This window comes from Elgaria multicarinata, chromosome 9, assembly GCF_023053635.1.
Source record: "Elgaria multicarinata webbii isolate HBS135686 ecotype San Diego chromosome 9, rElgMul1.1.pri, whole genome shotgun sequence".
Classification (NCBI taxonomy): Eukaryota; Metazoa; Chordata; class Lepidosauria; order Squamata; family Anguidae; genus Elgaria; species Elgaria multicarinata.
Genome location: NC_086179.1, coordinates 66,577,087 through 66,599,669, shown reverse-complemented (window position 1 = coordinate 66,599,669; position 22,583 = coordinate 66,577,087). Strand labels below are relative to the sequence as shown.

At 40.0% G+C, this 22,583-nt stretch overlaps 1 protein-coding gene across 5 annotated transcripts in view; it reads right to left on the bottom strand.

The window, feature by feature from the left end:
• ST7 (suppression of tumorigenicity 7) overlaps window positions 1-22,583 on the bottom strand; it is a 122,833-nt gene that overhangs the window by 78,510 nt on the left and 21,740 nt on the right. Inside the window, exon 1 of one of the 5 annotated variants that reach the window (XM_063134048.1) lies at window positions 10,959-11,358. The exons of the other annotated variants lie outside the window; for them this stretch is intronic. Coding sequence (XP_062990118.1) covers window positions 10,959-10,980 — 22 coding nt within the window. The 5' untranslated portion in view covers window positions 10,981-11,358. Of the gene's footprint in view, window positions 1-10,958; window positions 11,359-22,583 lie in introns of those variants that run through there. 5 annotated transcript variants of the gene reach the window in all.

The window sequence follows — 22,583 nt, the reverse complement described above, 5'->3', positions numbered from 1 at the left end:
GTGCTCCAAATCCAATTTTTCCTAAAAGGTTGATTACAATCTCACAGTATTTTCTTGGAATGAGAGCATCTATACATCCAAAAAGTTGGGATTGTGAATGAAGACACTTGCCTTAGAGTAATATCTACCTCTTTCCATTAATCTTGAATTCCATCATATTCCACCATCTATGTGTACTGTTCACATTAGCAGTAAAACACTGCCAGCATGTCCCTGAGATATTCTTTATTGTATTTACTCAATCTCTATGGTGTTAGGTACCATTTAAACACAATCTCCTCTCAATCTCCTCTTTTCCTACAGGTTCAAATCTAGACAGGATTGTGTATTCTTTGTCGTTACAAAACAAAGCAACATTCAGCACCAAGGCAGTCCAAATTATGCATCAAGAACAACTGAATTCTGCTACATCTTGAAAAATGTGGCTTGCACATAGCTGCTTGCTTCCAAGCAGCCAAGTCTTAAATATCTTACAAAACCTGGCTCTTTTTTCTTGGGACTACAAGAAATGACTAAGCATAACTGCAGGAATGGTAGAATATATATGTGATAATCAACTTCTTTTCTAGACCTCGGACAGGACAAAAAGAGTTTAAGGGTGCAATCCTATGCATATTTAGACAGAAAAAGGTCCTATAACTCACAGAATTCCCCAGCCTGCTATACTTTGTCTAAACATGCATAGGATTGCACCCTAACACACTGAAATTGTGCTCCAAGCTCTGGACATCTTATTCAGCCATCCCCAAGTGTGATTGACACATCACCAGGCATGACTGACACATTTCATGCCTAAGTTCACATTTTTTATGACTAGTTCCTTGGAGACGAGGGTTCCCCTAACAAAGCTGAAATTCTAAGAAAGCTGGATTCTGCAGCCAGTAGTAATTTCTGAATTTGAATTCTGCCATCTCACCATTATGGAACAAACAGCCCCTAAATAAGAATAGAATTTACTTATGCTATGAACACTTCCTTCTTTATGGGAATATAAAGCTGGAAAGAATCCCATAACTATCTAGTAAAGCCTCCTTTATAGCATTGCTGTCCAATCTTCATCCTATCAGATCCTTCAACTAGGTTTATGTAGGGCAAGTCAAACTACAGCAACAGAAAAACTAGTTTTGGATGGATGAAGACAGAGATAACATTTAAGAAAAGGTTCTTCACCTATGGTGGGGTGGCCACATATCCTACTTTACAGAGGCTATATCTCTACTGTACTCTATTTGAAGGTGTCCTCTGTTTATTTTATTTATTTATTTATTGCATTTATATACCACCCCATAGCTGAAGCTCTCTGGGCGATTCACATAAATAAAACATTTAAAAACAATGTACAAAAATTAAAAACAACAAAAACATACAAAATGCACATACAATTAAAACCACTCTAACAACTGCCCTCTCCAGGTGCAGTTTAAAAATAAAGAACCCTAAGAAAGGAGAACCCTAAGAAAGGAGAACCCTAAGAAAGGGACCTTGAAATTGCCCATCACCAATTAGCACCTGGACAGCAGACTAAGCAGGCACATAAGTCACCTAGAGTAGTGAAGCTTATTTCTATTTAAATTATAGTAATTACTTCTACATTTGCATCTATACACATCGATTAGCATGTATAAATTTTATGGAAAGCTATGTCTTCTTTTTTTGTGTTGGATTTCCTCTTTTTTTTTGGTAATGTGTAAGTGGTCATCCTTACCTATGGTGTGGGCCTGCTTTTCCCCTGGTTATGCAATTTACATGAGATGAACATATCAGCAAATCAACTCCTAGGTCTGTGGTCAGTTTTGCCTCTCTATTCTATGATTCAGGCCGCATATCTTAAAGCATTATTTAGACATGTATTTGCATCTCTCTCATTTTTAATACCACATTTAAAAAGAAGTCTGGAACTGTCTGTGACACTACAGCAACTAATCAGTGATGTCGTCAGCCAGCTTCTTCCCATTCAAAGTGGCCTCTCTGAAAAGCTACAGCAGAGGGTTTTTTTTACCACTTAACCTGAATTGGTGATGCCATTTCCAAACAAAGCCTACTGCTTTACAAACCTTTATATCTGTTTTCATCCAATATGCATTGCTACCAGCTGCATCTGTTGACTATCCAATTCAAGTCATATTCTTTTTAACTTTTCTTTTTTAAACTTAATTGATTTACAAAAAAGACAGCAATATTACGTTCCATTTTCATCGCAGATTCAAGACAATCAGAGAACTTGAGAACAGGTTGTAGGTCATAAAATCAGAATAACGTAATATTCTGTAAATCAACCTATTACCCCCAAAATCAGCTAGACATTGAATAACTAGGCAGGTTTTTTCCCCCTCAAATAGCAAGAATATCTATCTATCTATCTATCTATATCTCACATCACCAAGGAACGAAAGAGACCCTGCTCTCTATATAACTGAATGAATGTTATGGGCATAAATGCATTAGTTGTGCTCATTTGTTCTCTGGGTTTTTTTTTATTTTTCCAGAAAAATAAAGATGCAAATTAAATGGAAATGCCTCGTTTTCACAGTGGCTGAGAATAGCACAACAGCACATGGTGTAGCACAGCTGGTATTCAAGCGTATTGCTACCATCCCAGCTGAATGGCTATCAGTATTAAGTGTCAGCCAGACTAAAACAAAACATCACCCCGCAATTGTTCTTATTACCCCCCTCTGATTCGGCAGTTCCACTCTTTTAAATTCAGATACTAATTTAGTCTGAAGCAATATACAATGCCAATCATATTGTGCAAGTCTCTATGGTGTTGGGTTCATGCCAGTCATTTCCTGCACAGATTGCCAACAGAGGATTGTTCCCAATTTGCAATAAGGGGACCATCTGGGAAGAAGAGGAAAATGCTAGGATATGTAATTGGGGCTTTTAGTTAAATAAATAAGACATCTGAAGATGGCAAAGTCTGTGGAAAATGGAAGCGTGAATGCTGTGGAAAGGAAAGGAGCAAAGAAACAATGATGGACACCAAATTCAATCAGTGGTTTTATCAAAATGAAAATAAACCAATAAACCTCAGCATATATACATCATTATTTTGTCTCCCCTATGTTCTTAATAGATGTCCTGAAAATAATGTACTCCACACTCCCCAAAGCAAACAATAGTGTTGGATTGCCAGGGGACACCACTTAAAGGTTTACTTCATCCTGGCTAGCCTTCTTATAGAAAGGCTATATTCTTTTCTAATAAACACTCACTCCCACAGTTTTATAAAGAACAGCATTCATTCATTTCAGTGTGAAATTGAGTGAGAGAATTTCATATTAGATTGCACATAAAAATCTTCCAGAGTCAGAAGCAAATTTGCTCACAAATGATCCTTTTTTCTTCTTCTTTCCCTACTGTTTTAGTAAAGAATGACTGTTTCATTTGGCATTTGAAGGGGGCTAAATTGTAGCCACCTATCAAGTCAGTAAAAATTATGGAGAAAGAATCCTTAGCCCAACAATACATTGTCAAAAGATTAGGCTTCTTAAGCTATTTCCTTCTTTATCTTTGCAGGCTCCTATTGTGTAATGTTTTTCCTTGCTAATGTAGAAACCGATGGGCAACTGTAGTCTAGATGTTGACAGCATTAACTAGACAACTGGTTAATTGGAAAGTTACTGTCATTGTTTTTAATTCACCACTCATAAATCAGCAGCGGGGCATTCTTTATTTAGTGGAGTCTTCATATTTTGTTCAATTGACTTCTTAGATGCACACACTTTGTTATTAATCAATAAAGTCCAACCTACAATCTGCTGCAATGCTCAATTGCACTCACATGTCAGAAGAGCTTTTGATACCCACCATAATTTATTGCCATTTGAGCCCATCTAAACGTATCTAGCCCTATTCTCCCTTAAAGTAAAGTGTTTAAAGATGTTATCAAATCCATTGTCTTGAAACATGATGACAGGAATAAAACATATACCACTCCATCTAATACTTCACTAATCCCAAGTAGAAGTACCTCCTGTGTGTTACTTGTAATTTCCCAATTAATACAACCCAATAAGGTGTCTGCTTTCATTGTAATTTCACTACATTGCTGATTCAACTGACCCAGATTCTTTTTCATGCCACTAATTGCTACAGACATCCCCCCAAGTTGAGTTTTCAGTTGTTCTTCAGCAACTGCAGGACTTTGCAGTAACTAAATTCCACCCTATTTACTTCCTTGATCTAGTACTTCCAACTCATTGAAATTATATTGAATTATGATCCTATCCTCCAAAGAACTTGCAAAATGGCCAGGTCTGCATACAATGCAGTGACATCACTAAAGCTAAGCATGTCTGAACTGAACCAAGACCTATGTAAGATTGTGGCTAGATCTACACAGGCAGCCAGTAGTCAAGCATCATTTCTCTGAGTCTGATACAAACTTATAACATGGTTCCCTTAAGCTTCCACCAAAAGGCTTTGTCAGTTTTGAAAAACTGGGAAACTGATTGGTGCCCTTTAGCTTCTTTTAGTTCCTACTCTTTAATCAGTTTATGTTTCTTCTTGAAAAATTTGATTTCTAGACAGATCTGGCAGAATGGCATTTACATGTATTAATTAGGCATGAGTTCAAACCTAAAAGACCTCCTATTCCTTCTAGAACCTGTCCAAATACTAAGAGCTTCCTCTGATGCCCTTCTCCAGCTGGCCCCACCTCTACCTTCTGACGCAGAGGGTAGAGATGCCCAACCTGTGGAAGGCCATCTAGTAGAAAATGTTCTATTGTGCCAGGGTCAAGTGAAATAATTATTATTTAACCAGGCCTTTTATAATATTGTTTTAATCCTGCTGTTGTTTTATCCCACATTGCCGCTTTCATGACATTGGGCAGTATCCTATGCTTACAGAACAGAGTTCTGCTGACGTGTCCCAATCCAGAAATGAGTTTCTCCACTCGTCCCCAGAGTTGCTTTCAGAACCACTATTTCCTGTTGCACTAGCAGTGAGTTCTGTGGGCACAGCGGAACTAGTGAGGCACAGCAGCAGTGTAGGGATACTGCCCATTGGTTTTACAGGTGTTTCGAACTGTTTTGAAAGCCATTCTGGCAGTTCTAGAAATGAAGTATGGGGGGTAAGTATTCTAATTGATCAAAAGAAAACTTGGAACATAGGAAGCCACCTTATACTGAGTCAAACCATCGATCTGTCCAGCTACGTGTGGCTCTTGACCTAATTTTATGGCACTTGGGGGGGACCTAAAGGGAGAGAAAGAAGGGTAGGGAAAGCAGAAATGGGGAGCAAAACTGAGGCAGATGGAACAATGGAATAGTGTTCTTTGCCCCAAATGCCTATTGGGCAGAGACATAAAGAGAAAAAAGGGGTAGCACAGAGAGAGAGAGGGGGGGGTATGGAAGAAAGGGAGATGCCTCCACCAACTTTTGACTCAAGGCCCAACCACTGCCAGTTTGTGCCCCCCACCCCAGAGATTACCCTCAACCCACAACAACAACGTTCCTACTACTTAATTGCACTGGCTGACAGCAGTTTTCCAGGGTGCGAGACAGGTGTCTTTCCCAGCCCTACGTGGGAATGCCAGGGACTGAACCTGGGACCTTCTGCATGCAAAGCATGTGTTTTGCCACTGAGCTCCCTCTTCACCATAAGGTTTTGTACCTATTGCTGTACTCATATAGAACTCCCGCCTCCCTTGCTTAACAGGCTATCAGTCCTGATAATATGTAATTTGTTGCATAGTTGGAGAAGGGGTACATTCAACGAAGGCTGGTGCCCAATAGGTTCAGCACCTTTGATAGCTCCTTTAGATTCTGACTGAACCCCAGAACAGATTCACAGCCCCACTAACACCAGAGCCACCAGCCTCCACTGGGTACATTTGGGCTCTCTAATGCCCATTGCCCTCTGCTATCTCATTGAACAGGGGATTATATACCCATAATTCAGAAGCACCATTCACATACCCTGCTAGTGCAGGAATCCCACCTCCTCCCAACACCGTTTTGTGCCTGTGGTAAAAGAGATCCGAAAGTGGTCATCTGTTTTCACTTACGGAACCTTTCACTGGACTAGAACAAAATGACTCAGACCCCAGCCATGCAGTATGTGCGGGCACTTCCTGAGTGATGAGACATCTTCTGACATAGCCTTGCGGAGATCTCTATTTCAGTATGCTTTCCTAACATCCACAAAGTTGTCTGACAAAGCCCCACAAATATGGTTGCCAGTTTGCCATTGGTGAAGAGAAATCTCTTCCTAGAGATTCACATTGTGGTGGGTAAACGTGACATGAGAAACTTCGCCCTTCCAAGTTATCTACATCACAGAAAACTCAGAGCAGGGGTGAAGGGAGCAGTCTCTAGCTTAATTGCAGCCTGGATGTGATAGACAGACCCTGTCCCTACTTTGAATTCTTTGGGTCCTACAGATGTCTCATGGAGGGGGAAGAACAACAGCCCCCACTTTGTCTTAGACTGGAGATGCTCACTGCTTCTGAGCTTCTCCCAGCTGAATGTACATTAAGAGGCTCATCCCTTCCCCAGGTCCTCTGGAAGGACAACGTTGTTTACTCACCTTGCAATGAGCTGAGGGGGAAGCAGCAAAAACCAATCAGTCAATCCCTACCTGTTTGCTTCTTCTAGAAGACTCAGGGCAACACTTGGAAGCAACAAGGAAGACTCTGACTTCTGCGGGTGTCCAAGAGGACTCACGAGAGTAAAGGAAAAAGTCCCTGATTTTTTGTTTTCCAGCCTGGCCTGAAATGAGAAACTGACCCTCCCTCAAGATCACCGCCTATGCGAGAGCATTCAGGAGAGAGGGGTCACAGGGACCACAGGTAATGGCTGGCTACCAGGTCAACCAAATATTGTGGACCCCAATTATCATTTTGTTATTATCTGTATATTCAACTGAAGACGTATTGGAATATTAATAGTCAAGAATTACAGATTCCCATCATAGGGTTCCACAGCTACAGTGCTAGGAATGTCATACAAGAGAAAGTGCACCTGACATTGAGTAGTAACCTGAGATTAAGCCATGAATATGGAAGTCACCAATTCAAATCTCGCCTCTGCTATGAACTCACTAAGCGGCTTAGGCAAGCCAGTCTATATTGGCCTCAGTCCATTCACCAGCAATATGGGGATAATTCTGACCTACTTTACAGGATTGTTGTAAGCATAACAACAACAACAACAACAAATAACAACAACAACAGAAAAATAAAGATAATGTATGTGGAGTTTTTGGAACTATTGTTATAGATTTGTAGTTTAAAAATAAAACCAGTCAGTCTTTCTTTAGAAAAAGCTGACAGCCTCATATCATGAGATTCCTGCTCTGGAAAGTTCACTTCTTTGCTGTATCTTGGGAACAACACATTGTACTGTTACCTGATCTGTACTGGAGTGTGATCTTGAGGAAGGGACTGAGTAAGCTAATAACAATCATTATCTGGAAGTTACTTTATCTTAGAAACAGCTTGGAGACTATGACTTTGAGCTGAGTTTCTTTTCTCTATATTAGCGAATACAAACATCTCTTGATCCCAGTCCTTCCCCATAACCACCATAAAAGCCAAATATGATTATTTTGTTGCTGTTAACCTGACAAAATCACTCAATCTGGGTAATTGATTTGGCTTTTTAAAATAAATTCAGTGTTTATTTGAACTGAACGAGGGCACTTATTTAAGAAAACATTTAAATGTGCCTTTCAAAATTAAAATAAACTTCTTATCAGGCTAACAGGCCAGCTTAAGATTTGCTGCCGCTCCAAGTGGAGTGGGTATAGACAAGGAGTCTCTGGCACAAACTGAAAGTGCAGCCCAAATCCCCAACAGAAGATTCTGGAGCGCAGTCTCTTTTCAGGCCGGGAGCTAAGACTATTTTTCAAGTAGAACAGAAATGTTTTATAGCCACACAGGCATGCGTCGTCCTTGTGCAGGTTTTAGGAAATGTGTGTGTATGTGTGCATCTGTCTCTCTGTGTATGTTTTTGGATATCATCAAAATACCTATTCGAAGCAAAGTTGTGGAAGGATTTTTAAATATATATTTTAAGCAACTCTTCATGCTGTTAACAATAAAGTAACTCACATTATGTGGTTAACTGATGGAAGTCCCTTAGCACAGAACTCCTGAAGGAAATTTTAAGTAGGTAGAGATTTCTTCTCTCCTCGTCCCATATTAGCCAAGATTTAGCTAGACTGAATACCTCTTGGCAGAAGACATTCACCAGCCCACATTTCTTTCCTACCTCATCTGATTTGCAAAGAGCTAAGTACAGAAAAAGCTGAAGAAAGTTGTGTTTAGATGGGCCAGATTTCCTGTTTTATCCTTCTCTAACTCCAGTCCACAGATCACTGCATATGACAACAGAAAACTCTATGCAGTTATGCATGAGAAACTCCATATATTCCCCTCTGGAATGGTGATGGATGGCAGAGGGAGAGGCCACAAAAATCAAAGGCCAAGTTCAGTAAGTCTGTGACAGACTGCTTTAGGGACAAGTTACCATACCATGTTTTTATAGCTGTGCCCCCTTCTATGGGGGCACAGCTATAAAACAACATTGCGTTGTTTTTGACACCTCCTGAAAACATCTTCATTTCAAGAAGCCTTGCTTGACTGAGCAGCCATGGTTTTTAATGGTACTCTGTTTTTAAAAAGTAATCATTTAAATGTTTTATTCTTTTGATCTTTTATTGTTCGCTGCTCCAGAATTTGTCTAGAAGTGGAGTGCTATATAAATGTTGTAAACAAATAAATAAAACAACTAGCAAATAATTTGCCACTTCAAAGCCAGTTACAATATCTCAGAATACTATTGGCAGAAATATACAAGAGAAAGAAAAGATTGGGATGGCTTTAAATGTAAATTTAACAGGCCAGAAGCCCATAGTTTCAAGCATGCATGGTGCACCTCACTATGCATACAGGCACACAACTGAATTGCACGATCTTTAGAACACCATTAAAAGTAACTTACCACTGATTTAACATTCTGTAATGTGTTCCTTTTACATTGGTTTCCCCAAAAATGGGCATTCTAAATGCATGGCTGGTATGCATAATCAAGAAGATAAAGGACAGATAAGGGTCCTCTGTAAGGATGAAAATAAAAAGCTTTTCCAAGCTTCCTCTGATTGGATCATGTGCTAGTTCTCAGCTTGAACGAGCAATTAACCTGTCTAAAATCAGGTGGAGCAGCACAATGTCTTAACTAAGGTTATTCATCTCTTTTCCATGAAATTCCCAACTTTAATGATTTGTTTGGCACTGGTTAATAAAAAGCAAGTAAAATGCATTTAAAAAATTAGTAGTAGTTAGGTTCACTGTGATCACACCACATACTCTTTTAAAAAAACAGAAAATTCATTAATCTGGATGTCATGGAAACAAAAGCTTGCCCAGCTGTTCTCAGACAGGCAGGCAGTTAGACAGCACATTGGTGACTCTACCAACGAGTCTTGTTCAGCAGACAATAAGGAAGCCCTTTATGTTGATGGCTATTTATATAGATGGCTATTTACCAATAACTATAATTATACCATACATCTGTGGTAAAAGTGATGAAATAAGAGTCCTAGTTTCCTTTTCTTTTTAATCTGTTTATAGATTACAAGTTATATTCCCCAGATAATTGGCAAATGCCATTTCACCAGACTAAAAGTGTTCAGCATTATTCTTTCAGTATCTGCTACTAACAGCAGAATCCTATGCATGTTTACTCAGAAGCCCCATATATTCAATGGGACTTATTCTGCAGAAAGCATGCATAGGATTGCAGCCACATACAAGCAAAAATCAACTAAGAGAAGAGGCCACTAATGCAACATTTCTCAAGGGAGAAAAGAAAAAACATGACAATACATAGGCAATGATGCATTTTATTCTGCCTTGACCTTGAATAGGCATTGTGTTAGGAAGAGTGCAAAGCTGAATCAAAAGAACCCATTAACCCTTTGAAACAACAGATTCTTTAAGAAGGTCAGAGGTGTTACCATTCTGAAGGGACTGTGATCTCTGTAATCAAAGCTCCGGATTAACCACTTTGGTAAATAAATTGCATCCCACGTCATGATCACTTAGATCATGAAATATGATTATTTTACTGCAGATGACACTGTATCAAATAAGGTAGCATAATATTTTATTTTCATGTTCATTTTAGTTAATAGCCCCACTGGCAGTATTGATCCCCAGTGGTGCCCTGTGCCTGCACGCTGTCATCAATAGTCTTATCAGGAATAAGGTCCCATTCGCAATCCTCTCTCACTTTTGGTAGGTCCCCGATGATTCTTTAAATTGAAAACAAATCCACCTGGTTCTCAGAGATATGCATCTGCGCAGCTTGCTTTGCACCAGGCAGAGCTTGTAAATTGTTAGATGCCACAAACCACTGACATTGCACTTGAAAATGTCTTCCTCTCAATGCCAGTCCTCACCATCCCATCACAATGACAAGCCAAGCTACAGATACTTTATACAAAATTTGATAGATGCCTATTATTTCACAGTGGCAAGCTGACGCTCCACGGTTAAATCAAATACGTTCTAGCTCTCCAGCACATAATCCTGGAGCATCCTGTCAATCCTTCAAACACCCTCGTTATCACATTGGTGACTCTTAATTACTGCAACTGCAATAACACACACGTGTGAGTGTGTCACCCACACAATGAACGCGCACATTCAAGCAAAGCCACATTTTCTTTTGCATCTTTGAGCGGCCTGCATTCGGCATCGCCAACAGTCGTACGCTGTCTTGCGGCCAGTGTCAAAGATGCACAAAGGGAAGATAGTCAAAACCATCCCCATCATCCTTCATTCCTCAATAAACAAGCTAGAACCAAGGATTATTTTTGTGGTGGTTGCTGCTATTGTTCAGACAAGCCCTGCAGCGCAGCAGATGCAATTCTTGGGCATGGAACGATGCCATAAAGCAAGCCCTGCCCCAAAACAAAAATGCAAGTGAGATAACACGTTTACTTACATGACGATTCAGTGCCAAACATGGCTGGCTCCAGATGCTTGCTATCTCAAAAGAGGGGTTAAAAAGGGAGAAGAGAGATAGAGGGAATGAGTGAGAGAAGAGACGAGGCTGCTACACAGCAGGGATCATGAAGCCAGACAACGCGGTCCCCACAGCTATCCAGCCACCAGATTGTGCTCTCCGCTCCCAAGCTTCACTCTGCAGACTGCCTTTTCCTGCAGCCCTTAAAGCAAAACACGTCTCCTCTGTAGAACCAACAAAACTATCATTTCAAGGGGTGGGGGAAAGGGGGGGACTGTTTAGTTTTAAATCCTGTAGACAAGGGAAGGCCAGTGTCTTTCCTGCTTGATGCAGTGAGGCAGAAATAGGTAGCAGACACCAGATAGTGCAATCCACAGCCCCTGCTCTCAGAAAGACAATAGCATCGCTTATGCATACACTGGATGACGTCAGAACACTGCAAAGACTGACTGCTGTTAACCACAGGCTCAGAGGGAGCCTGAATAGAGCACCGCAATTCAAATGGGAATTCTTTTGTCACAAAATGCAGAAGACAAAGAGCCACACATGTTTCCCCTCCTTGCTGGTGAAAAAGGAGAAGAAACCTTCTCCACACTAAGGGACACCATTGGTCCCTTGGTGAATTTGCTCAGCTACAGCAAGAGCTTCCTTGCAAGTGCATTATCCACCACAACAATAATTTTAAAATACCTTGTCCTGATATGTGATCAGATATTCAGTGTATATATTGCAGCAGATAACTTTTAACATGGACAGGGAGGGACATTAACCCACGGACTATTTTTTACTCAGAAGCCTTTTCTAATAAATTAACAAAAAATCTAGAGATAGAATCCCTAGGTGTGTTGTTGTTGTTGTTGTGTGTGGTCAAACAGCAACTCACTGGCTGGATAGGACCCCAAGCCGATTTTGTCAGACAGCTCTTCAAAACGTTAATGAAGGTGTGGTAAAACATTTGCCAACAGTTTCACTCACAAGGAAAAGAAAATGGCGTTTTCATTTTGTAAGAACGAAAATTAATCTGAACTTGAATGTTACCTCTCTTTTTCAGGCTTCGCATGTAGCATCCTTGCTTTGCTCAAATGCATGTGCTCCATAACTCTGCAGCCCCTTCTTCCACTACCTGGACAATAACAAAGGGCCATCCTTGCCATAGATAAACTAGAGGTGGCCAACATTTGTAAGAAACAGCCATATTGCAAAATCCCCACTGGGATCAATATCCATTGGGACAAATGTTCCGTTTAATGACCTTTTCCCAATTCCCAGCATCTCTCCCCTAAAGTTTCTGTATTTCTCTCTGCCACTGCCAGCTCCAGGTTTTTGTGGGCCCTTGGGCAAGACACCCTCAATGGGCCCTCTCGCTCAGTGAGTCAACCTTCTCACCAGCTGTGATTGTTCCTCATCTTCTTTCTTATCACTGCTAGCATTTGCTTGCTTTACAGGCAGAAAGTCAGGGAACAAGCAGGCCATGGCATCTACTGCTCCTCCTTCTCACCACTACCATTGTCTGCACCACAGCAAGAGGCAGGTGAACAAGTAGGTTGCAACTGTGAAGAGGAGGAGCCAGTCCAGAGAGCTCTGGTCAGTGGGCCTCTGCTGGGGTGCGGGTCCTCAGCAGCAGCTTCCCAACTATGCCCACCTTCGGCACCAGCCGTGCTCTCTTCCTTCTTCCATTCCCTACAACCGTACCCACATCTCCAACTGCTACAGTTTTGTCTTCCCTCACACAGCTTCTCCTTCCCAAAATCAGACCACAGCTTCTTCTTTCCTTCTCCTAGGCTTGCTCCAGCTGCCCCAAGGGAAATTGCAAAGTTGTGTTACTGTAATTTCTACCATTTTCTGCTAGTACCACCTCCACCTCTTCGTCCTCTTTCTATCCTGGGCTCCCTCTTCTCTCTATAGTAAGACCTATAAAGCCTTACACGGCTTGGGACCACAATACCTGACGGAACGCCTCTCCCGAAGTGAATATACCCAGTCACTACGTTCAACATCTAAGGTCCTCCTCTGGGTGCCTACTCCGAGAGAGGCTCGGAGTGTGGCAACGAGGGATAGGGCCTTTTCAGTGGTGGCCCCCAGACTGTGGAATGATCTCCCTGATGAGACTTGCCTGGCACCAACGCTGCTATCTTTCCGGTGCCAGGTTAAAACTTTCCTCTTTGCCCAGGCATATGGCGGTACATCCTAATTACCCACATGTTTAGTTTTTAATCGGCTTTTAATGCTTTATGTGTGTATGTTCTGTGTTTTAGAGTTTTAAATTTTGTATACTTGTTTTTACCTCAATTTTAGAATTTCTGTAAACCGCCCAGAGAGCCCTGGCTATGGGAGCGGTATATAAGTGTAATAAATAAATAAATAAATAAATATTTCTGTGCATCTGAGAATCGGGAGGAGGGAGAAGAACATTTTCTACTGCACCCCCCACAAATGCCAATGGGAATTATTTCAATTCTGTTGCTGTACAATTAAATTAATCTTCTGTACTTGAACTGTTATGAAAAATATCCATAGTTTGTTTACCACTGCAATACAGAAATTCTGTTACTCAAATACAAGAGTTTTATACAAATACAACACGCTAAACCATGCTGCTTAACCACAAAATGGTTAATGGAATGCATTAACCTTAATGTATTCCATTAACCATTTTGTGGTTTAGCGTGTTGTCTGAAAGGGGCCACTATTAAACTGAACTGTATCTGGGATGCAGCTTATGGAAAAAATTCAGTGTCTTATCTAGGAAACTAGAGATATTGCAAAATCTTCCATTGAGAGACTGAGACTCTTGAATCTCACAGCATATCAGTGCTGTCATTTTGAAGCAAAGGGCTACCATTTTTAACATTTTACATTACCATGATGTATATATTTTACAGCCTTTGACGAAGTGTAAGATGTAAAAGATGATGTCATACATATCAATAAGAGGCTAAGGAATGAGGGGAGGGGCAGGGAGAAAAGGCATAAATATTTTAGTTCCAATTGTACAGATACAATTTTGCATATTAACAGTCATTGGTCTATTAGCTGCTAACAAATAGACACCTTTGACTAGATGCAACATAATGCATTCGTCTTTGTACTAGAAGCCTCCCATAATATGCAAAGAAAGCTGACTGATGCTGGGCTAGTCAAGAAATATGAGAGGGCCTTTTGAGGTTCATTTGGCCCCTCCTCTTTTTAGCTTCTGCTGTCAAAGCCAATTTTGTTCTGGTGGGCTTTTTATTAACTCTGGTGTTTGATGCCACTTTTGATGTTTTAATTATCTGCTCTGCTGTTTCTGTGTTGTTGTTTTTAGTTTTCAATTGTTATTTATTTTTTAAAATGTCATCAACTGCCTTGAGCACTAACAAATTATTCCAATATAACAAATAAATTATTCAAATAAATGAATAATAAGTAACTGAAACCTAAATAATATTGAGGATTTCAATCTTACTATGAAAATTCCACCCCAACGTACTAAAAATATGTTACCATTTCATTAAAAAAGGCACCCAAAAGAGGGGGGGGGTCAATCCACCCTTGCCCCGCAAACAATAAACAGGCTTGCTATGGAGTTCAGACACTAAATTAAAATCCCTGTGAATTGCTAACAACCTCATTGCAGCTGTTAAGCTGTATGCTTGAAGCTAGCAAGCATGAGAATTCTTCTGTTAAAAAGGCTATCCAGTAGGAACAAGAATACCTTTCTAACATCTTCCATTGAGATTGAGCAAGGAACTGCAGACACAAAACCTAGAAATTGTTGCAAAAGGAATAAATAATTATAAAACTGGCAACTTGCAGAACCCATTTTGCAAGCTGAAACATTACTAAATAGTCCCATAGCAGTGTGGATTCTCACAGCCTTGAGAAAACTACAAAAATGTTTCTGTGATTTGTAGCTCCAACAACAATGCTCTGGACTTGGAGAAGTTTTCTTCACTGTGGGGCTTGAATCCAGATGCCTGGAAGGTGTCAACATGCAGGATGAAGAAAGACAGGAGTTCCCTGATTTTCTTGAAGTGTCACAAGCTTGTCTATAACTTCATGGTTTGACTGGGCAATGACAATGCTAAAATGGAAGACATATAGTACCAGAGAAGATCCTGGTTCCTGAATGGTGAATAAAATAGACAATATTGAGCTAGATGGTCTCAATCTATCATGGGTGGGCAACTTGTGGCCCTCCAGATGCTTTGGCTTATAACTCCCATTAGTCCTAGCCAGCACAGCCAATGGTGAGTGGTCATGGGAACTTTAGGCCAAAACATCTGGAAGGTCTCAAGTTGCTTACCCCTGATCTAGACGGTCTGACTTTGTATAAGGCATCTTCCTAAGGTTTCAGGCTATACAGACACTAATAGGTTTTAAGCAAAGTATACATGTGTATGTAGCACTTTGCAACTGAAGACTGCAGTATATCCCTCTGTTCCGACTAGGACTAAAAAATCCTGATGCACGCGAACAGCGCTTGCGAGGAGAGGGCAAATAAAGAAAGGAAGGGGCTTCCTTCAAAATATGGGAAAGGGAGGGTGCTTTCAGACAAAGAACTCCTAAGACGAACAATAAAAAAGCACCGCACGACTATTCCATCTTTTCTTTCTTTAGTTATTTTTTTCCTAGAAAGAAAAAAGACAGAAGTCATTGTGGGAAAAGCAGGAAGGCTACAAATTGAAGACAACGTTATCTAGACCCCTTGTAAATTTCCATGAATGAGGCAATGTGATTATACCATAAAAGCCTCATCAGGAAGCACCCAGTGAGTTAAGATAGAAAAGGTGGCATTCCAACATCTAAATGCTTCATCTGCTTCTGAAGAATCAAGTTGGAGCAAAGATCTCTTCTGTTAGCCCTCCTTCAACTGGGTGCCTCTCTCGCCACTCCCTGCCCAGGTCCAAATTCTTTCAAAGGCTTTTTTCGGCATGTCTTCTTCTAGATCTAGGCAGAGGCCAACTTTTGCTTCTCCAAGCTGAGCATTCCACCAAAGCCTTTTTCTGGGAACATTATTGTTGGATTCATAGTGGAGCCCTTTACAGTCTTCTTAGGTATGTTATCTCTTCCACCTCTATGTCCCAGAAATTTCCAACACACCCTAGTTGAATAATAAACTCCCCTAACCAAAAATATATTTCTGAACAAGCTCCTCAAAGCCAGAGTAACATTCAACATCTTGCACAAAAACACCTTCAAATCTACCTTCCAATGCTGCTACAGTGCACTTACTCTCTGTGAAAATGTATTTATCATAATAACATCTCCCAATTGATCGTCTGAGTTGAAGGCAGCTAGACTGCATGCACAAGTTACATATCCTTTCCTGATAATACACAGTGAGGCTCAGATTCCTCACATAAGTTTTCCAAACAGGAAAAGGTCAATGTATTGGCTAGGACTTCTTCGGTTACATTAAATTAACTAATACACACAAAACAAATAACTTTAAAATCACCAGATAGAAAGCAGGGGGAGGAGGAATGAAACCATGGAAATGCACTTTAATAATATATCCAGCAAATTAAAACATGGTTAATCAGCACATTGTAAATATTGCCTTTACCTGGACAATCCATGGCAGCTGTTAGTCAAAGAAGATTCAGTACTGTTTTCTTAGAGAGCTTTCACAGTACCAACAAACTTTAGCAGAAATAGTACCATTGTGTGTTTATTTTAGAACAAGTTTTGCAAGGTATTACAAGAAAACACATTGCAGTGATCCTTATCATTGGGCTCAATCACCAATCCTGGCATTGTTGGACTCACGGAAAGCTGAAGGTGAATATCCCTGTCCTAGCACAACAACCAGGTAAAGCACAGTCACCTTCACATATATAACAGTAGAATCATAGAATCATAGAATAGCAGAGTTGGAAGGGGCCTACAAGGCCATCGAGTCCAACCCCCTGCTCAATGCAGGAATCCACCCTAAAGCATCCCTGACAGATGCTTGTCCAGCTGCCTCTTGAATGCCTCTAGTGTGGGAGAGCCCACAACCTCCCTAGGTAGCTGATTCCACCGTCGCACTGCTCTAACAGTCAGGAAGTTTTTCCTGATGTCCAGCCGGAATCTGGCTTCCTTTAACTTGAGCCCGTTATTCCGTGTCCTGCACTCTGGGAGGATTGAGAAGAGATCCTGGCCCTCCTCTGTGTGACAACCTTTTAAGTATTTGAAGAGTGCTATCATGTCTCCCCTCAATCTTCTCTTCTCCAGGCTAAACATGCCCAGTTCTTTCAGTCTCTCTTCATAGGGCTTTGTTTCTAGACCTCTGATCATCCTGGTTGCCCTCTTCTGAACACTGAATATGCATCTTGTCATAGCTGTGAAAAATACCGGAGCTAGCAAAATCATGCTGGTGGAGGTTTAAAGGAACTTTCAGCTTGTTAAGTACCTTTCCCTACATAATTTCATTCTTATGAGTTTTTGTCAGGACCATTAGAGGAATGTATCTTTTTTTCCGGGGGTGGAGGGTTAGCCATGTTAGTCCGTTGCAGCAAAAACCCACAATGAGTCTTATGGCTAACAAACTTATTATGGCATAAGCTTTAGTCGGATACAGTCCTTTTATCAGATGCATTTAGCGTTATGCTGAGCTGCAGGTTTGGGAGTGGGAGTGAGGAGTAAGGTTAGAGGGAAATAAAATGCAGAAAGTTCAGACATTGACCCAGTTTGCACATAACAACAACCCATGGATTGTTTAACCCAGGGGTTGTCAGGGCCAAGTGGGAGCAAGGAAGCACTACCCCTTTGTTTCTGTTTTTGTAAACAATGGAACATTCCTGGGTTGTACTTCACGGTGTGCAAACCCGGCTCTCTGGAATGCTGAGGGGGAAACAACCCAGAGTATTAACTCAACAACAAACCATGGGTTAGAGCAGTCAGACAATGGGTCCAACTGCCTAGGGAGGTGGTGGGCTCTCTGTCATTGGAGGTATTCAAGCAGAGACCGGACAGCCATCAGTCAGGAATGCTTTAAACTGGATTCTTGCACTGAACAGGGTGTTGGACTAAATGGCCTAAATGCCCTCTTCCAACTCTGATCGTATAAGCTAAATATTGTCATTTGACACTCTTTGCACAGAGGTATTTTGCATTATTGCTAGGCACAATAGCTTATGAATTCCCCACATCACTGTGTTTCCTTTGTTTCTCTGGGAAATCTTTTTTCCACATCATTCTTTTCTTTTACTTTTTAAAATTCCTTTTAGTTACAGTAACAACTTTTCCATCCAGAGTTAGTCTGGAAATTAAACATTCCTTTCATTTTTCATTGCATATATTTTAAAATCTAATGGATGGGAATATAGCATGACATATTTTCAAAACCAATCTGTTGGTTTAGTCATCTTTTCCCTCATTCATCAACTATTCTGCAGGAAGAGAGGTTCAGAAACTAGGAGATGAGTCCAACATAACATTTTTGCCTTGCTTTTGGCTTTTCTCCCTGTAAATTATCAAAACTGTTTTTAAAGTTTGATTGTTTCTGTCATAAAGGAATGACACCTAAAAAGAATAGTGAAGTTTAACAACAGTCTATTTCTTTAGTAGTGTAGCCACTACTGATGATATTCTAAGTCATTATTACTATTTGTTATTAATAGGCTATACTTATTCCTAAAAAATCTGTAGACTAAGCTAGTCAATCAAAGGTGTAAATACAGTTTTGGTTCATTTAAGATAGCAATTTCATTGACAATTCTGTTTTTCTACCTCCAAGCTTCAATTTTCATGGACAGTCCATTGGCCCAATCAAAATCCACCCTGTTCTATGTGCATGTCTGTTGTTCAGTGCATTCTTAGTTGTTGAATTTAATCTAGCACCTGGATGTTGTCATACCTGTGTGGTCATTAAGAGCCTGTTCAGACAACAAGCTAAGCCATGGTTAGGTGCTAACCCTTCTGCAGCAAAGGGCTTGTGAGCATGTTTAAACCATGGTTATGTAACCACCATGGTTAGGAATGGTTCACACGACACGCTAAGTCATGGTTCACATGACATGCTAAGCTCAAAATGCTTAACCACCATGGCGTGGCGTGGCGCAGCGTGTCATCTGAATAGGGTATAAAATTAGGAGGCTGTGTTGTAGGCATACATATTCCAGAAGTAGAAACCAACAACATTCAACCAAAAAGTATATGTTTCAATGTTTTGGAAGGATAATATAATGCAAAATGTAGGCTTCACAACTTCATAGTCACTGGCCCATATATGATTAAATGGCCCATGGCAATATTATGTACCAAAAAAGCTGCTTAATAAATAATTTGCATCTCCCACTTACTTATCAGTCAACACAATTTGTACAAATGAAAGACTAGCACACGTCAGTAGTAGCATCTCTGGCCACTTATCAATTTCCCCTTCTCCCAAAATGTGTAAATTTTGATATACACATACAAACACCGTGGGAACAAGTTCAGCTTATTTTCTTTAATTGTTTAGATTTCCAGATAGTCACATCTCAAGTAAGCATTTAATGTTTAACATCTGCCCTTGTCCATCACTTAATACAGCATTCTTTTCAAAATGTGATGCAAATAATTAAACTGATATTGAACAAACTCTTTACTGATATGTGAAATGAAACTCTATGCACTTCCTGCCAAAAGACATATACACTCTTCCATAACTGCACTGCTCCATCACAGGCCAGTGTAAGCTTGATTATAAAAAAAGTTTAAGTGACCCCACCTACTTTTAGCATCACAATAAACTGTAGCATCTTCAAGCAGTTAACAAAAAACATGATCTACATATGCCAAATTTTAAAATCTGGATCCTTAGTAATATAAACACAAATAACACCTTATAGATGTAATTTTTGGAGCACACACAGAGCACACAAATAATGATTCCAAACATTATCCAGTAATCTTGTTTGCATTTAGGACCAATCTAAAAAGGCAGATTCTCACACTGCTGACAGGATGATTTAACCTTCAACTGGAAGTATAAGGAACAGTTTGCTCAAGATAGAGGTTTAAAAGTGTATGTAGCTTTGCCAAATATCCCCTTGGGAATTGCTGAGTTAGACTATGCCAGCCATACGATGCCACAAATGGCCATCAGGAATACTAGTAATCAAACATACATTGCACTCTCAGTATAGCTGGTGGCCCCTGGTCTGGCCAGTCAGCACACCTAGTACAACCCCCTCCCCAAGTATTTTGGGGAGGTGTTTTTATTGATAACTATCAACACAATTTTCAGTTATTCCATCAATATCTGTATTCAGTAGGATTATGACAGGTTAATGGCTTGGCTTGGCTCATCGAATGTAGAAGGGCCATAGCTCAGTTGTAGAGCACCTGCTCTGCAGGTAGAAGGTTCCAAATTTAATCACCGACATTTCCAGGTAGAGCTGGAAAAACTCCTATCAGAAACCCTGCCAGTCAGTGATGCTGTTCAGATGACACGCTAAGCCACTGAGGTTAAGCATTTTGAGCGAAACATTATGGTTTAGCATGTTGTGTAAACCCTGAATTAGCATGTCATGTGAACAATGGTGGTTATGTAGCCACCTAACAATGGTGGCTACATAACCGCGGTTTAAACATGCGCACTAACCATTTGCTGCAAAAGGGCTAGTGGCCTAACCATGGCTTGACGTGTTGTCTGTAGAGGTCCACTGTTAATGATCTGATAGCACATGAGGATATTACATTAATAAAATGAAGCAGGTGTCAGCCTGGTCACTGCCTGTACAGGAAACCATTTTTTAAAAGGTCTGTTTTCTTATTACTCCTTTTCTACTGACTACTCCAGACCCAAATGACATAACAATTATTATACTACATTTCCCATAGTTCTTCATCAGATACCTTTTCCCAGCTCCAGGGGTCAGTGAAGTTTAATGTTTTTAGTGTTTAAAGGCTGACCTCTAGTGTTTGGTATAAAAGCTTACCCATTCTCAAAAATAAAAATTAAGAGCATTCTTGAAATTTCTTATCCATCTCTCTCATAAAAATAGAAATAAAGGATCTCCTAGGTATTTTAAATTTTTATTGTAAGCAACCCAGAGAACTCTGGTTTTGAGGCAGCATATACATCTGGTTAATAAAATAAAATAAAGTGAATAAGTAAATAAATACTAGATATGTGTGTGAGTTTAAAACAATTAGGATTTTTTAAAAAAATATCAAATTCCCATATTACTCCTCTAACTTCAAACACAACTGATGAGTTTAATTTAAAATTTCAGTCAGAAATCCACAACTGTATACTAGTAGCAAGTAACACAAGACATACAAACTTATCCTGGATTTTAATTAATTTCATAGTTGGCAAAAGCATTTGTGAGATTCTAAGCTATGATTAGTGAGGTTAAATTTGGTGGGGGGGGGTCTTTAGTTATTTTTGGACTGCTTGATTCTAATAGTTATATTCCAAAACATAATGCAGGAATTATATTCATAAATATCATAAATTAATGAATCCCTTATAACATTCATAATTGTCAAGATAAATCTTCTAGTATTAGGTTTAAAACATATGTATACCTAAAATAATTCTTAATTCACTTCCCAGAGAATAATGAAAAGTAGGTCAACTACTTATTCAATATATGACCAAGCAAACTAATTTAGAGAGAGTGGCTCGCACAGGTTGTCAACTGGACTTTATCACAGACACCACCAAAAGCACTCTGAATACTTGTGGTTCCTTCAGTGGTTTACTAGCTCCTCAAAGGCCTCTGGGGAGCTTTTCAACAATGCTTCCAGCTAGCTAGTTTTACAAAACACTACACAGTAGCTTACTGAAGAGAATGAGAACTTTGCCAGCATTGTCATCAAGCTCTGAATCATAACCTGTTTGGGAAACACTAGAAAAGTTATCCAAACTAACATGGAAATGGCACTATACAATGGTAGATATCACGAACAAATTTTATGGGGAAAAAGAACCCAAACAATAGCATCTCTACTTCAGAAATAGTTTACTGGTTTCTAGTTTATTTATTTTATTTATTTATTACATTTATATACTGCCCCATAGCCGAAGCCCCATGACAAACTCCCATAGGAGATGGTTAAATGAGATATACTATATATATATATATCCCTTCTTTTCACTCCAAAGCACCCAAAGCAGCCAACAAAAGTAAATTACAAACAATCCATTAAGAATATAATACATTAAAAATAAAAAACCCACAATGGTAAAAAGAGAGCTGAGGTCATCAAAAACAACTTGGAATACTGTGTACCGTTCTGTTCACCGTACCTAAAAAGGATATTGTAGAGCTGAAGGTGTAGGAAAGGGCAACCAAAATGACTAAAGACTTGGGGCAACTCCCCAATGAGGAAAGGTTACAACGCTTGGGGCTTTTTAGGTTAGGGGTTCTCTCTCTCTCTCTCCTGATGCTAGAACCTGGGGGCATCTAACAAAACTGAATGGTGGAAGGTTCAGGACAGTTCAATTAAACTACATAATTCGCTTCCACAAGATGTAGAAATGACCTCCAACTTGAATTTATGGAGGATAAAGCTGTGAATGGCTACTAGTCATGACGGCTATTTGCTATCTCCATTATCAGAGGCAGTGTGCCTCTGTGTACCAGTTAGGGGGAACGAGCAGGACAGTTGTGCTCACTTCCTGCTTGTGGGCTTCTCATTTGC